An 18,818-nucleotide genomic window follows, 5' to 3' on the forward strand; every position below is an offset into this window, starting at 1 on the left:
TTATTTAACGAATCGATGGAATAATATTATTCCATAAAACTGATCCCAAGTACAGTGGTGGTCATAATTATAGTAACTTTTAAAAATATTAAATATTTTAGTCATAATTCTTTTTATAATGTGAACTGTTAAAATAATATTTATTTACTATTGTTTGTTATACAATATTATAAAAATATTTTATAGTATTCTTATTCTATAAAATGTTACATATATTAATTATATAACTTTAATTTTGAAAGGGATTTTTTATGATTAAATCTCTTTTATTCAATTTAACATTAACTCTTTGTATAATACCTTTTCTGTTTTATAATTTTGGCCTATCGTTGGCCGTAAGTTCATTTAAATTTGTAAAATTTTTATGTAGAATTAATTTGGTTATAGACGTGAAGTTTTATTTCAACTATTACAAAATTATAAATATTATCTAGAAATGTATATAGTTAATGTTATCATATAAATATTAAATAATGTTAATTGGCTTATTTTAAATTTCTAAATTGAGAAACACAAAAATTTTAATAGACCAATGTAATCAATGAATTTGACAAATCGATGAAATAATACCCCATCAAACTTATTCGAATTGAGATTTTTTAAAAAGTTAATTATTCGTATTTATTATAACTGAATATCATACATGAAAATGTCACGAAATTTTATTTTTGTTCGAATGAAAACATTGAAATTAATTTAAAATTTACAAAAGATTGAAATTAATTATAAATGTAATTCGATTTAATAATGAATATAGCTTTTATTTGGAACAATTGTTTTCAGTATTATTAATCAAATTTATAATTTGATTGTTTAAAATTATAATAAAAAAATCATCTATCTATACAATATCCAAATTCATTAATGGAACTAATTGAAACATAGATTTTTTAAAAACAAATTGTTACATTTTATATCAGCAAGAATAACATACAATTGTTATCAAATTTAAGTAACAAATTATTAAAAATTGAGACCAAAAAGTTATCTGCAATTTCATATATTTTAACATTTCTGTATTAAAATGGATATTTTATTTGAAAGTTTTTTTGAGCTTTCTAATTATGTTATTTATTTTTTTCCTACATTTCCTATTTAAAACAAATTTTTGTTAATTAATTTTAACCACTGTTGCTACACTTGTGGTCACTACTGTAGATACTAATTAAAAATGACAATATGACTTAGTCTGGTAATAAGTTTAAATCCGTACTGAAAGTTGTCTCATTATTACATAGTTGTAAAATAAAATTTTAATTAATAAATTAAAAATTAAAAAATGCAGAGAACATTTTAAAGTAAATGTTAATTAATTGCATTCTTTAAAAAGTTAAATAAATAGTTTTTCTTTCTGTAAATTAATAGTTTTCAGATTGACATTTAGGAATCTATTTTATCTTGCATTATATTATTTAAAAAATAAAATAATAAGTAAAGTTCAAATAGTATATAGAGTACACTATACAAAACATATACTTAATTAATTAATTAAAATTAGAATAGATGATATTATTATAAATATTTCAGATTTTACAAATAGATGATTTCTAAATAGTTTTTATTTTAATTTGAAGTAAGCTAACCACGCTATCCACTAGATGGAGCCACTTAAAAAAATTAAAAATATGTTTTTACCTTAAATTAATATTTTTTAGATTTATTGAGTTGTCTCATTATTACACAGTTGTAAAATAAAATTTTAATTAACAAATTAAACAATTAAAAAATGCGGAGGACATTTTAAAGTAAAATATTTGTGTCAAATGTTAATTAATTGCAAAACCTAAAACGCAATATGCACATATCAAGTTCGTAACTGTTTACTATGTCACTTCAAATTTAAACATGGTTTAGAAATTAATCAGATTGAACTTGAAATCGGCGACAAATTTAATGAATGCATAACAACACTCTTATTTTCCATTGAATAAAATGAAACGATGAATATTAAACGAATATGAATAATATTGACTTTAGTAGGTTGATTGGCGTTACAATGTCACCAATTTAATAAAAAAAATTTTGTATTTCAATTTTTTAATCTGGTTTAACTTGGGAAAATCAAATTCAGTAACAACAAAAAGCAAAACAAAAATTGTTAAATGTAAGTGTGGGAGCAAAACACCATCCAACGACCCATCATGAGCTGTGAACTTTAATTAACTACAATAAAAATTTTATTCATTAAAAAAAATCTTCATTAACTTTGTAATTGAATATTTCATTGCCTCAAATATGGCAAATTTGGTTTATAACCTGATTAAATCGGGCACAAAAATCAGTGAAACATTTAATAAATGCGTAACACTCTTATTTTCCATTGAATGAAAACGAAACCATGAATATTAATAAAAAATAAACGAAAACTGTTTTATTAGTTATGTCTGGCGGTTGTTAAAGTTTTACTATCGTTTTGTATTTTATGACGTGCTCTCGTATAATATGTCAGAGATGAAAGGTTATCGAACTCCGTTAATTGTTTTTGCATGGATTGACATGTAACAATTAAAGTTTATCGATAATTGAGGGGTTATACGATAGTTATAATTGCGATGTTCGCACAGGTGATAGTCCGAAAATTCCATTTATATCTAAAGCCGTATTCCGTATTGCTATTATGCTTAATAAACCATCCACCGTGTAGTTACATTTTTTATTGCAACGTCCCAATTACCGAATGGTACGTGCGAATTATCGACGAAATTGCCTTCGATTTTCGGTGGCCGAATATTGCAGTGTATTTTTCAAATAAATATCAATCAGGACCGGGGGGGAAAAATCGAGTGATTAGTGCTGAACTGTGTAAGCAAGACACGAACTGAAATTCCCGTCTGTTCAGGTCCAGATCCCGTCGGGGAATTATATTATAATACGATGGGCTACGGTTTTGATTTTCTTCGGCTTTTCCGCCGATAGTGGGTCGTTATTTCTGGTTCCGGTCGAATCACTAATTCTTTGATTCTAATCAAGAATTATTGGAGTCGAAAGAGGATCGTGACGGTTTTAGTTTCAAATTTTGCCTTTCAGGTAATAACAACAAGGGGAAATATTTCATAACTTCGTAATCTCTAATTAAGTACCTAAGTAATAGTTCTTAAACTATATTGGGGTTTTATTTTAAAAAACTTTTATTGGCTTTTAACGTCTACTAAGCGGTTTCTTTTTCCGTTAATAAAAATTTCTTACACGTGTTCACTTTAAATTACTATTTTTCACCTTTATTGACATTTATCCTATAAAAAGTATCTTATACACTATAAAACACTCTAATAAAATGGTATATTTTACACTATATGTAACAGAACATATACAATAATAATAATTAATTAATTAAAATCAGAAAAGCACAAACAGTTTTGATTTTATCAATTTAAGTTTTCATAAATGATGATGATTTCTAAACAGTTTCCTGTTTTAATTTGGCCTAAGCTACCCACGCTGTTTACTAGATGTCGCCACTTAAAAAAATTAAAAAATATGTTTTTACTTTAAATTAATATTTGTTTAAATTTGTTGATGCTTAGAAATCTACTTTAATCTGTATATCATATTACTATAAAAATAAAATCCAACTAAAATGATACTTTTTACATTATGTTTTGCATAAATTAATATTTTTTAGATTTATTGATGCTTAGAAATCTACTCTAATCTGTATATTATATTACTATAAAAATAAAATCCAACTAAAATGATACATTATACAATATATATATATATATATATATATATATATATATATATATATATATATATATATATATTAAAAATAACTAATTAATTAAAATTAGAATAGTTAAAATATTGAAGATTTCGCCATTTAAAAAGTTAAATAATGTTTTTACTTTAAATTAATATTTTTAGATGTATTGATGCTTAAATAACTACTTTAATCTGTATATTATATTATTATAAAAATAAAACCAAACTGAAATGATACTTTTTAAATTAAACAAAACATATATATTAATAATAATTAATTGAGCAAAATTAGAATAGTCAAAATCTGCTAGATTTTACAATTAGATGATTTCTAAACAATTTCCTGTTTCAATTTGACCTAAGTTACTCACGCTATCCACTAAATGACGCTTGAAAAGTTAAATAAATTCTATTAAATTATTATTTTAAATTATTAATGAAATTACCTTAAATAAATTTTGATAGCACATGCATATTACAGTTAATTAAAAAAATATGTTCAATAATATATTTGAATTTGTATTAAATAATGTTTGTTACCTTAAATTATAAAAATATATTTCCTAAATTATCACATAAAAATAAAATGTTTAAGGTGTATTTGACAATAAATCAAAATCGTCCATATTCAATCACTTGAAAATCTTAAAATAAAGTATTTATTTTAATTCATTTTAACAAAATTAATAAGTGGAAAAAATAAATGAATTGTTAAACAACGTAATTTAAAATTAAAATACTTTTTAAATCAATTTAGATTTTGTGAATGTGGATGTTTTATAAAAAGTTTCCAATTTTGATTTAACATAAGCTAACGACACTCTGTACTAGATGGCGTACTTAATGAATGGTTTTAAATTTCAATAAAATAATGTAATTTCTTTTTTTTTTATTATCCTGTAAAAATATCTGAAATATATCAAATCATATTTTAATAATTTAAATTTATAATAGTTTACACCAAATTTAGACTCTTAAAATTTACTTTCTATCAATTTTAAATTACTTAATTTAATTTCTCAATTATTTTTAACATAATTAGTAAGTGTAAATAAACAAAAAACATGTTCTTTAACATAATTAGAATAGTTGTAAATAAATTTATATTTTACACCTGGATGACTTATAAAAAGTTTCCAATATTAATTAAATACAAACTAACACTAATGCTTACTAGAGGACGCCACTTAAATATTATTCATTAATTAAAATTACTTCAAAATATTTTCTTTTATTTTTAAATAACCTAATTAGAGTAGCTGTTTTTAATATAATTATTAATAAGACATAAAATGAATTTTTAATGGTTTATATAAAAAAGATCAACAATTCTAACACAATAATTTTGATTAAAATTAATTTTAAAGATAACTAAATTACATATTTTCTATAATAATTTAAATTTCGCAATACATTGTTTGATTTTTCATTTTAATATTTTTAATCTTGGAATTTTTATAGTACAATGGAACGTATTAAAAGTCGACTTTAATGCATGAATGAGCGACAATGGAAATGACAATCTATTTTTAAAAAACTATAAGTTTTACAATTAAAATCGATGCTTAATTTACATACTATCTAAGACAGTGGGAACATGTAAATTCAAATTCAAATTTTACAGGTTTGAGGAACTGTAACGGATGAATCGTGAAATTTTTCGGATATTTGCGTAAAGCGTCCCCGAAATTGTAATTTTTTAACCTTGGTAAAGACGAAATAAAGAGACGAGTGTTTAAATACTGCCGCTCATATTCGGAATAAATCCAAATGCATTGTAACCGAAGCCGAGTAAACATTTGAAATGCATATCGTTGAAATCATATAACATTTGTGGCCAAGTTTGAAGGGTAAATCTGACTAATATTTGTTCAAATCGATAAGAAAGTATGTGCTCTTATACCAGAAACGCATCATAACTACTCGAGCGTTTTGTGTGGTAAATTTGTTTGGTTCAGTGGATAACGAATTATCAAAATGGTACCGTTTAAAAACGGCCGGTTTATTTTTGGTATTGTGTTTTGTGCCATTTTGGAATTTTCCTCGGGTAAGTTGAATAAACATATACGCAATTCAAACGCTTTTAATACAATTACCATAGACAAAGTAATGGAATGAAATGTTGTTAAATTCATTTAGTCCAAAAAATAATAGCAACTTTTGAAGAATTCAATATTCATGCAATTATTAATAATTAAATAAAATAATATTATTTTTATGTGTATATTATAATACACATTCATGTTTTTTGAACTAACCAAATTCTAAACAATTTTTTATAAATTTTTATAGTTCTTTACTTTAAAATTTTTCGATTGGTAAAACTGTCTCTGTATCCAATAATAAATTTTTTATAAAAAATATTTTTATGCACAATATTTATTTTGTACAGTTTGAACTAAAAAAATTCTAATAAACTTTTTTATATGAAAGAAAATTTTACCTCTCCGTTTAACTTATAATAAATACTTAAATTAAATAATTTAATAATTTTTTCTAGATTATGTCCTAGAAATTTTTAAATTAGCAAAACTGGCTATATAAAAGTAAAATAAAATAATACCAATACAATTTATTCTGATGGAGATGTATTAAATTTTTTATAAAAAATATTTTTATGTAAAAATTAAATAGATTCACAGTTTTAGAACAAAAAAAAAACTAATAAACTTTTCTTTTTAAAGGACATTTTATCACCATCAAACCTGTCTCTAATCAAAATAAAATAATATCAATACAATTTATTCTGATCGAGATATATTTAATTTTTTACAAAAAGTATTTTAATGTAAAAATTAAATATATTTCCAGTTTTAGAACAAAAAAAATTCTAATAAACTTTTTTATATGAATGAAAATTATCATTCCAGTTTAACTTATAATAAACATTTAAATAAAAAAGACAAATTAAATAATATTAATATTTTTTTCTATATTATTTCTTTAACTTTTTTAAATTGGTAGAACTGTCTTAATATCAAAGTAAAGTAAAATGACATCAATATTATTTATTAATTTTCATATAAAAATTGAATATATTCACAGTTTTAGAACGAAAAAAAAATTTAATTTACTTTTTTATATGGATGTAAATTTTACCACTCCAGTTTAACTCATAATAAATATTTGAATAAAGAAGACAAATTAAATAATTTAAATAAATTTTTCTAGTTCATTCTTCTTTTAAATTTTTAAATTAATAAAACTGTCTTTATATTAAAGTGATATCAAACAATAACAATATAATTTATTGTGATGGGGATGTATTAAATTTTTTATACAAAATATTTTCATGCAAAAAATTAAATACTTTCACAGTTTTAGAATGAAAAAAAATCTAATAAACATTTTTATGTGAATGTAAATTTTACCACTTCAATTTAACTTACAATAAATATTTAAATAAAAAACACAAATTAAATAATTGAAATAAATTTTTTTGCTTCTTTTTTTTTAATTTTTAAATTGATAAAATTGTCTTTATATCAAAGTAAAATAAAATAAAATCAATACAATTTATTTTGATGGGTATGTATTAAATTTTTTATAAAAAATATTTTCATGTAAATATTAAATAGTTGCACAGTTTTAAAACGAAAATAAATTCTAATAAATATTCTTAAATGAATGAAAATTTTGTCACTTCAAGTTTACTTATAATAAATATGAAGTAAAGAATACAAATTAAATAATTAAAATATACTTTTATAATTCTTTTTTTTAATTTTTAAATTAATAAAATTGTCTTTATATTAAAGTTAAATAAAATAATGCCAATACAATTTATTTTGATGGAGATATATTAACGTTTTATAAAAAAAAATATTGTTGTTTATAAAAAATACAATTGTGGAACGAAAAAAATTCTAATAAACATTTTTATATGAATAAAAACTTCAATTCAATTTAAAACAAATTAAATAATTTTAATAATTTCTTCTAGCACATTGCTTTAAAATTATTAAATTGGTAATTATCTCTACACCAAAGTAAAATTAAATAATACTAATAAAATTTATTGTGATGGAGATATATTAAATTTTTTGATTAAAATTATTTTTGTATAAAAATTAAATATATTACTACTATATTTTTTAAATTAAACAAAACTTCTGTTAAACCTTTGTTATACAAATATTTCATTTCAGTTTTTTATTGTGTTTTTGATGTTGTTAAAACCGTCTCTAGTTCAAAGTAAAAATAAATTTTTATTGCAGTGTTATAAAATATATAATTTATAAATTAGTTGGTTAAATTTTATTTTTATTACAGAATATTTTTATAATTAAAAATCTGCAGCACTCTTTGTAACAAAGTAATAACATGCATTATATAATTTTAAAAATTTTACGTTCAAAAGTCATATTAAACTAAAAAGGTGACAAAATAGTAATAAAGGGAAATGTTATTTATAATAAAACTCAGCTCACATGTAATTTAGACCATGTTTCATTCCAAGTGCTTCATTAAAATTGTGTCAATTTTAAGCTGAACGCTAAAAAGTTTTTACCAACACAATACATAAATTTAATGTTATTGTATATTAAAATAATGAATATACCCCAGAGATCCTTTTATTAAAGGATAAGTCCTGGAATTCCGTAAAACCACGCGTAAATCGTTCTTTTTCTGCATTTATATTTCATTGTGCACGTTTTACACGTTTATTATTCGACCCGCACTCCCCCGGTCCATCTTTCTATAATTATCAGCTCAAAAATTTAAATGATATATAAATATTTTAACGGGCAGAAGTGTCGGTGAAGTTGAGATTTAACGAATACCCGTCTTATTTCCCGAGGAGTAATTATCCGAAAAATAAAATGTCACCTAGAGACCCAATTACAACTAAAGCTAAGCGACAGAACAAAACCAAACAGAAAGTTGCTCGCCTCATTTTTATAAAACTACAATTAACCGAGTTCTCCAATAAAATAAGCTTTCATTATGGCCTGCATTTATTTTAACGAGTTATCTCTTTGATCGGGATTTCTTTAATTTTCTTTTCCGATGTGGATACCCGTCCCGTTTCGTATTTTTGGGTCAACTCCGAATTTTGTTTGTTTCGTTTTATTGTTGCAATCGCCAGCGGAACTGCCTGCACTGCAAACGTTTTGTCTTTAATGGAAAATTTACCTACTTTTCACAAACATAATTGTAAAGTATAATGTCTTGTTTACAGGACGAAAATAAGTTTGTACAATGGTTTTTCATGCAAATAAATTCATTACGGCTAAATATTATTTCTTTGAATTTATGCGTCTTACAATTACTACACAATTCAATCAACTTTTCATTATGTCACAAAAATACATTTGTGGTATTTATGTTTTGTACGAATTATTTTGGCTGTGGTATTTATCACGAGGCAATGATTTAATTAAAATCTGTACAAATTATATTTTATGTTGTTGAACTAAGAGCTTAAATTGTCTTTTTTTATGTGTACTGAAAAATGTTACCAGATTCAAACCATTGCCCAGACCAGGAACAATTATCTTAATAAACCATGAAACAGTACTAATGAAAAAGCAAAACGCCTTTTCTTTTGGCTAAAGAAGCTCATCATTGAGTAAATTTGTCATGAACAATTTTCTACTCTTGGTAGTTGGTTAATGTGTAAAATTCCAGAAATAGCCCACCATAGAGTTATCCAAATCTTTCTTGAGTTAAGACTGTTTTTCAAGTACTATTCCACCAGTTTTACCAGATCCAAATCATTGCCCAGACCAGGAACAATTATCTTAAGAAACTACGAAACAGTACAAATGAAAAAGCAAAACGCCTTTTCTTTTGGCTAAAGAAGCTCATCATTGAGTAAATTTGTCATGAACAATTTTCTACTCTTGGTAGTTGGTTAATGTGTAAAATTCCAGAAATTGCCCACCATAGAGTTATCCAAATCTTTCTTAGATTAAGACTGTTTTTCAAGTAGTATTCCATCAGTTTTACCAGATTCAAACCATTGCCCAGACCAGAAACAATTATCTTAATAAACCACGAAACAGTACTAATGAAAAAGCAAAACGCCTTTTCTTTTGGCTAAAGAAGCTCATCATTGAGTAAATTTGTCATGAACAATTTTGTACTCTTGGTAGTTGGTTAATGTGTAAAATTCCAGAAATAGCCCACCATAGAGTTATCCAAATCTTTTTTGTGTTAAGACTGTTTTTCAAGTACTATTCCACCAGTTTTACCAGATCCAAATCATTGCCCAGACCAGGAACAATTATCTTAAGAAACTACGAAACAGTACAAATGAAAAAGCAAAACGCCTTTTCTTTTGGCTAAAGAAGCTCATCATTGAGTAAATTTGTCATGAACAATTTTCTACTCTTGGTAGTTGGTTAATGTGTAAAATTCCAGAAATTGCCCACCATAGAGTTATCCAAATCTTTCTTAGATTAAGACTGTTTTTCAAGTAGTATTCCATCAGTTTTACCAGATTCAAACCATTGCCCAGACCAGAAACAATTATCTTAATAAACCACGAAACAGTACTAATGAAAAAGCAAAACGCCTTTTCTTTTGGCTAAAGAAGCTCATCATTGAGTAAATTTGTCATGAACAATTTTGTACTCTTGGTAGTTGGTTAATGTGTAAAATTCCAGAAATAGCCCACCATAGAGTTATCCAAATCTTTTTTGTGTTAAGACTGTTTTTCAAGTACTATTCCACCAGTTTTACCAGATCCAAATCATTGCCCAGACCAGGAACAATTATCTTAAGAAACTACGAAACAGTACAAATGAAAAAGCAAAACGCCTTTTCTTTTGGCTAAAGAAGCTCATCATTGAGTAAATTTGTCATGAACAATTTTCTACTCTTGGTAGTTGGTTAATGTGTAAAATTCCAGAAATTGCCCACCATAGAGTTATCCAAATCTTTCTTAGATTAAGACTGTTTTTCAAGTAGTATTCCATCAGTTTTACCAGATTCAAACCATTGCCCAGACCAGAAACAATTATCTTAATAAACCACGAAACAGTACTAATGAAAAAGCAAAACGCCTTTTCTTTTGGCTAAAGAAGCTCATCATTGAGTAAATTTGTCATGAACAATTTTGTACTCTTGGTAGTTGGTTAATGTGTAAAATTCCAGAAATAGCCCACCATAGAGTTATCCAAATCTTTTTTGTGTTAAGACTGTTTTTCAAGTACTATTCCACCAGTTTTACCAGATCCAAATCATTGCCCAGACCAGGAACAATTATCTTAAGAAACTACGAAACAGTACAAATGAAAAAGCAAAACGCCTTTTCTTTTGGCTAAAGAAGCTCATCATTGAGTAAATTTGTCATGAACAATTTTCTACTCTTGGTAGTTGGTTAATGTGTAAAATTCCAGAAATTGCCCACCATAGAGTTATCCAAATCTTTCTTAGATTAATACTGTTTTTCAAGTAGTATTCCATCAGTTTTACCAGATTCAAACCATTGCCCAGACCAGAAACAATTATCTTAATAAACCACGAAACAGTACTAATGAAAAAGCAAAACGCCTTTTCTTTTGGCTAAAGAAGCTCATCATTGAGTAAATTTGTCATGAACAATTTTCTACTCTTGGTAGTTGGTTAATGTGTAAAATTCCAGAAATTGCCCACCATAGAGTTATCCAAATCTTTCTTAGATTAAGACTGTTTTTCAAGTAGTATTCCATCAGTTTTACCAGATTCAAACCATTGCCCAGACCAGAAACAATTATCTTAATAAACCACGAAACAGTACTAATGAAAAAGCAAAACGCCTTTTCTTTTGGCTAAAGAAGCTCATCATTGAGTAAATTTGTCATGAACAATTTTGTACTCTTGGTAGTTGGTTAATGTGTAAAATTCCAGAAATAGCCCACCATAGAGTTATCCAAATCTTTCTTGAGTTAAGACTGTTTTTCAAGTACTATTCCACCAGTTTTACCAGATCCAAATCATTGCCCAGACCAGGAACAATTATCTTAAGAAACTACGAAACAGTACAAATGAAAAAGCAAAACGCCTTTTCTTTTGGCTAAAGAAGCTCATCATTGAGTAAATTTGTCATGAACAATTTTCTACTCTTGGTAGTTGGTTAATGTGTAAAATTCCAGAAATTGCCCACCATAGAGTTATCCAAATCTTTTTTGTGTTAAGACTGTTTTTTAAGTACTATTCCACCAGTTTTACCAGATTCAGACCATTGCCCAGACCAGGAACAATTATCTTAATAAACCATGAAACAGTACTAATGAAAAAGCAAAACGCCTTTTCTTTTGGCTAAAGAAGCTCATCATTGAGTAAATTTGTCATGAACAATTTTGTACTCTAAGTAGTTGGTTAATGTGTAAAATTCCAGAAATAGCCCACCATAGAGTTATCCAAATCTTTCTTGAGTTAAGACTGTTTTTCAAGTACTATTCCACCAGTTTTACCAGATCCAAATCATTGCCCAGACCTGGAACAATTATCTTAATAAACCACGAAACAGTACTAATGAAAAAGCAAAACGCCTTTTCTTTTGGCTAAAGAAGCTCATCATTGAGTAAATTTGTCATGAACAATTTTCTACTCTTGGTAGTTGGTTAATGTGTAAAATTCCAGAAATTGCCCACCATAGAGTTATCCAAATCTTTCTTAGATTAAGACTGTTTTTCAAGTAGTATTCCATCAGTTTTACCAGATTCAAACCATTGCCCAGACCAGAAACAATTATCTTAATAAACCACGAAACAGTACTAATGAAAAAGCAAAACGCCTTTTCTTTTGGCTAAAGAAGCTCATCATTGAGTAAATTTGTCATGAACAATTTTCTACTCTTGGTAGTTGGTTAATGTGTAAAATTCCAGAAATTGCCCACCATAGAGTTATCCAAATCTTTCTTAGATTAATACTGTTTTTCAAGTAGTATTCCATCAGTTTTACCAGATTCAAACCATTGCCCAGACCAGAAACAATTATCTTAATAAACCACGAAACAGTACTAATGAAAAAGCAAAACGCCTTTTCTTTTGGCTAAAGAAGCTCATCATTGAGTAAATTTGTCATGAACAATTTTGTACTCTTCGTAGTTGGTTAATGCGTAAAATTCCAGAAATAGCCCACCATAGAGTTATCCAAATCTTTCTTGGGTTAAGACTGTTTTTCAAGTACTATTCCACCAGTTTTACCAGATTCAAACCATTGCCCAGACCAGGAACAATTATCTTAATAAACCATGAAACAGTACTAATAAAAAAGCAAAACGCCTTTTCTTTTGGCTAAACAAGCTCATCATTGAGTAAATTTGTCATGAACAATTTTGTACTCTTGGTAGTTGGTTAATGTGTAAAATTCCAGAAATAGCCCACCACAGAGTTATTCAAATCTTTCTTGGGTTAAAACCATTTTTCAAGTCCTCTTCCACCAGTTTTACCAGCTTCAAACTATTAGCCAAACCAGGAACAATTGGCTTAATAAACCAATTAATAATACGATCATGAAAAAGCAAAACGTCTTTTCTATTGACTAAAGAAACTCATCATTGAATAAATTTTTCATGAATTCTTTTGTACTCTTGGTAGATAGTCAATGTGTAAATTCCAGACTTAGCCCACCGACCGACAAAACCAAAATCCTGCAACTTTATGGCATCTTCTCCAAAAACATAAATTACATTATTTTGTACCTAATATAAATTAACGCATATTTAGAATAATTTTTTTAATTTTATTTTACTACAATCATATAACTATACAAACATATAACTATAGCTGTTAAAAGCTGTTACTGTAGGAAGTCAAGAAAACCGAAGGGAAATGGCATCGATTAAACTTATTTAAATTAAAATGTATTTAAGAAACAGATTCAGTTATGCAGATAAATCAGTTAAAATGTTTTTGTGCTGTACCTGTAAAACTTGCCCGAGTATTGGAATAATTGCATAATTTTGAAATTGGAATATTAATTTATATCCCGTCTATGTCAATTAACTCAAGACAGATTTATTAACACTAAACTATAGACTTGGAAAGTAAATCCAAATAAGTGACGTGCACATTACAATCCGCACGCTGCGGCATTAGCCACTTTATGGAATTTATGGAAATCTATTTCCAAGTTTTGATCAGGAAACACAAACGGGATGATAAATTAAAATTTTAATATAACTTTATGAGTATTTCTCTCGGCGTTAAAATGGCATTTTAAAATGCCGGTAGACGCCAAATTTGAAAACAATAAACGAAATTATTATAAAATCTTTTGTTTCAATTTTCATTGCCACAATATGTGGGAATAATTAACATTATTTAGTTAATTAGGTTATTGGGTTATGCGAGGTTACACATGATTTGCAAAATTTTTCATTTCATAAAATTCATAAAGTTTAATGAATCACATAAAATTCATTTTTTAATCATAAATATTTAAATTATAAATGTGGCAAAAAAATTGACATTTTCTAAAGTATTCCCTTTAAATCAACAATCAATTAATAACATTAGACAAAATTTAATAGGGCCTAATGTTATTTTTTATCTTAAATTATTATTATTGTTACTATTATTATTTTAATGTAATTCACCCTTAAACTATAATTCTTAATAATAAAATATTGTTTATAAGTATTCAAAAAACATTTTTTTATTGAATGGATCTGAGAAATTATTACTAATATTTAAAGGCACTAATAAATAATTAAAATTGTAAATATTTGCCTATTCACATCGATTAAACCTCAAAAATATTGTTTATAAAATGTAAATAAATAAAATAAAATGTCTGTAAGTACTTAAAAAAGCAATTTTAGTCAAAAATTATTTTAATCGATTTAATTTAGTTGGTTCATTTTTTATTTGGTTTTTAAAAATTTTATTTAAAATTGTTTAGTTTTAAATTTATAGTGAAATATAATTTGATAAATTAATAAAATTGGTAAAATTTTTATAATATTTAAATAGCAATAATAAATTAATAAATATTTGAAGCAAATTATAAATTTTTCAATTTTTTTATATATATATAGGCATATATTAAATATTTTTTTATTTAATGAAATTCCTATTAATTTTTAAAAAGCAACAATTAGTTCCAAACAAAGTCCTAAATATTCAAAAAATGTTATTGAATTTAATGTTTTATTTGAACAGAGTTTTAAAAATTAATTTTGATTAATTATAATGTTGGTAAAAATTTTATAATGTTTAAATATCAACAATATCTAAAATAAGATCTTAAATATTTGAAATAAATCGTAAACTTAAATTTAATTTTCTAAATTAATTCACAAAAAAATTGTTAATCACAACAATTAAACTGCAAAAATATTTAAAACATTTAAATAATAATTAAAAATTAACTATTAAAAATTGCAATTTTATTCGCAAATTATTTCAATCGAATTTAATTTTTAGTTAATCATTTATTTGAATGAATCTTAATTTAAACTTTAATTAAATTTTTTTTTATTTTTATACTGTCTGTATTTAGATTATTTATTTATTATAGATAGATTTAATCATTTAATTTAATATTTTTAATTGTAAATTTCACTAGAATATTTGAATTTGACAATTTAATGTTGATAAAATTATTATAATATGTAAGTAGCAAAATAATAAATAAATAATGTTATTGTGTATCTAAGAAATGCAATTTTATTCACAAATTATTCTTATTTAATTTTTAGTTAATTATTATTTAAAAGGATTTAAAAAAATTAATTGTAAATTTTTGTAGTTTTAAAATTTTTAAAATATCGAAATAAATTCCCAAATATTTTAAACAAATCATAAATATTTTATCAACTATTTTTATTTAATTATTAATCTTAAAATTAAATTAAATTAAGTTTTTAAATTAACCTCAAAAATATTGTTTATAAACTCCAGTCAAATCTTTAAAATATTATTTATAAAGCAAATAAATAATAAATAATTATAAATTATGTATCTAAAATGCGATTTTATTCACAAATTATTTCAAATTAATTAATTATTATATTAATATATCATAAAAAATGTTGAAAAATTTTTAATTTTAGTCTTAAACTTTTTAAAATATTGAAATAGCAATGATTAAATAAATTTCCAAATATTTGAAAGAAATCATACATATTTTCAATAGTTTTTAAATTAATCCTCAAAAATATTGTTTAAATAAATAATAAATATAAATTAAGTATAAAAATTATATTATTTTATTTAATGCACTTTTAAAAATAATGTTTAAAATCTTAAATATTTGAAAATTATTGTAATTTTTTATCAACAGTTTGTATTGAATTTAATTTTAATAACTCCAATTAAAGCTTTAAAATATTATTTATAAAGCAGCAAATAATAAATAATGTTATGTATCTAAAAATGCAATTTTATTAACAAATTATTTCAATTTATTTTAATTTTCAGTTTATTAATATTTAAAAAAATTGATTGTAAATTTTTAATTGTAGTTTTAAAATGTTTAAAATGTTGAAATAGCAATAATTAAATAAATTCCTAAACATTGGAAACAAATTATAGATTTTTCATCGTCCATTTTTATGGAATTTAAATTTTATTCACCATATTTATGCATTAAATTGTACATGTTGTTAATAAATACATAATAACAAATAAAAGCATTTTTACATATTTTTATAATTAAATTTTATTTTGTTTTATTTTTTTACATGTTCGTAATATTATTTAAAATATAAATACGTATTCAAAAAATTTCTGTATTATTTATTTGAAACAATTAATTGTTTTAATTAAATTTTAACTTAAGATTTAAGGGTGATTTATAAAAAAATGTTATGTGTGAACTTCTAATTTTTATATTTTCCATCTATATATTTTGAAATTAATTTTTTATTTATTAATATATATTATTAGATTCTTTAATTTTAGTTTTTATCCTTGCACAAACTGAAAAGTAAGAATTTTATAAAAAAGTTTTAAATTTGAACCATATTTTGATGGCAATAAGACAAAACAAAATATTTTAATAACATACGAATTTCCTCAACATAATTCCACTGAAATAAAACACTTTTACGTTTTAATATGACAAGCAATCGTACATAATTTATGTGAAATTAAACCGAGTCAAAGCAAAAATACGAAACAAGAACCCGAACACGGTAAAATTACACGTAACCGGAGAAAATTAAAAAGATTTTCCGTACGTAGCGAATAATAATTTATATCGGCGTGAATAAAATCGGTATTTCCGGTATTCCCGTTGCGACAGTATATTCCCGCTAATAAAACGATCTTTATAGAATTTTGTTTAAGAGAAAGACTTTATGGACATGCACCTTTGATATGGTCTCCAGGTGAAACGGCCATTCACTGAATCCGCCGGACTTTATTCAATCTCACTTTATTACACGGTTTTTCGGACATCATGAGCGCACTGAGACCCGCTCTCTAAAAACGGTAAACGAAATTTATGGTTGCCGTGCTAAAAATCGATAAACAAAAGTTGACGTGAAAAGTTATTTTTATGCACCCCTCCCGGGAGTTAAACTCGTGCTTTAGCTGAGCAATTAACGATCAAGCGACCGAAAGGAGTAACAACTTTTTCATTATACTGATTACTTCGGAACTATACATTTTTATTTTACCCCCCCCCCCGTTTTTCTTTTTTCTTTCCGCGAATGTGGCGAATTAAGTGATTTAAGGCAAATAATGTCAAAGCTGATTGATTTATTAATATCCGTGATCATTAGGGGTTGGCAATGAAATCGAATTAAGGCTCAATAACTAAAATTTAATCGACTTGTTTTATCTTTAAAGGACTATTAATTAATTAAAGATAACACTAGTTTTGTTATTTTATTGCTCAGTGATTTATTAACACAATCATTGTGCTCCATTCGTTTTAAAAACTAATTTTTTTATTAAAATTATAAATTTTTTTAAAATGGCTTTGATTTAACAATTTTTTACAGTCCCCCTCAGTTCTGACATCCTCTTAAAAATTAAATTATTCCTTCGTTGAGCTTCCTTTGAGTTTCTAAGGTTTTCAGAAATGGTTTTCCCATCTCCAAACCATCAAACTGAACTCTTAGGTATTTTTTTGGATTTTGGTACATTTTACATAGGCCATTATATATATGTATGTAATATTCATTTCAGTTTTTTTCAAATATTTAAACTGAAATATCTTGAAAACGGCTGTGACCATCAATATTTATCAAGAGTGCCTTTTTCTTCTAAATTTAAAACAATTTTTCAACAAAGAAAAGAGAAATATCATTCTCAAAGTTAAATAATTAAATTCAAAATATTAAAAGAAAAAAGAAATACTGAAAGTTTTAAGTCTCCTCTTATTTAAAAAGTATTTTATTGTTTCTATTTTAAAATTTGGTTAATGATAGATTTCAAATTTTAAACTTAAAAGTTCAATAAAAAATGTTAAAAGAGAAAGTAACAAACAATTTTTCAACAAAGAAAAGAGAAATATCATTCTCAAAGTTAAATAATTAAATTCAAAATATTAAAAGAAAAAAGAAATACTGAAAGTTTTAAGTCTTGTCTTTTTTAAAAAGTGTTTTATTTTGTACATTTTAAATATTTGTTTATAATAATTTTTTAATTTTAAATTAAAAATTCCATAAAAAATGTTGAAAAAGAAAAAAAATAGAAAAATGTCGATTTTTTAAAATATATTTATATGTTGTTTTTTAGTAATTATTGTTATTTTTTTAAATATATATTAAAAAACAATTTTTATAAAAATAAAATATCAAAAATGTCTTTTTTTGTTGAATCATTAAATTAAAAATATTAAGAGAAAAAAGATTATTTTTTTATTTTAAATGAGTATTTTGTTGATTTTAATAAATAGTTCATGCTAATTTTCAATTTAAAATATAAAAAATTAATGAAAAATATTTAAAGAAAAAATTCAATGCAATAAACTTTTTTCATGTTGTTGATTCTGGGGGTGTTCTTGTTCTGTTTTCTACGTCACTGAATATTTTTTTAAATTTGTACGCTTTTCATACATTTTGAACAATTTGAAAAAAAAAAAGTATTTCAGATTTGTTTTCACTTCAATTAATTTCAAACTATAAAACTGAAATATTTTAAAAACATCTGTGATAATCAATATTTATCAAAAGTGTCTTTTTTCTTCTAAAATTAAAACAATTTTTCAACACAGAAATTAAAAATGTC

The 18,818-nt window shown here is 24.4% G+C and overlaps 1 protein-coding gene across 1 annotated transcript in view; it reads left to right on the top strand.

Annotated features, from left to right (window-relative positions):
- Positions 1–5,486: 5,486 nt before the first annotated feature.
- The window catches only part of LOC109596337 (fibulin-1), a 28,603-nt gene continuing 15,271 nt past the window's right edge, over positions 5,487–18,818 (top strand). Inside the window, exon 1 of the mRNA XM_020011862.2 lies at positions 5,487–5,749. Coding sequence (XP_019867421.2) covers positions 5,680–5,749 — 70 coding nt within the window. The 5' untranslated portion in view covers positions 5,487–5,679. The remainder of the gene's footprint in view (positions 5,750–18,818) is intronic.

The sequence above is a fragment of the Aethina tumida genome, chromosome 1 (assembly GCF_024364675.1).
Source record: "Aethina tumida isolate Nest 87 chromosome 1, icAetTumi1.1, whole genome shotgun sequence".
NCBI lineage: Eukaryota > Metazoa > Arthropoda > Insecta > Coleoptera > Nitidulidae > Aethina > Aethina tumida.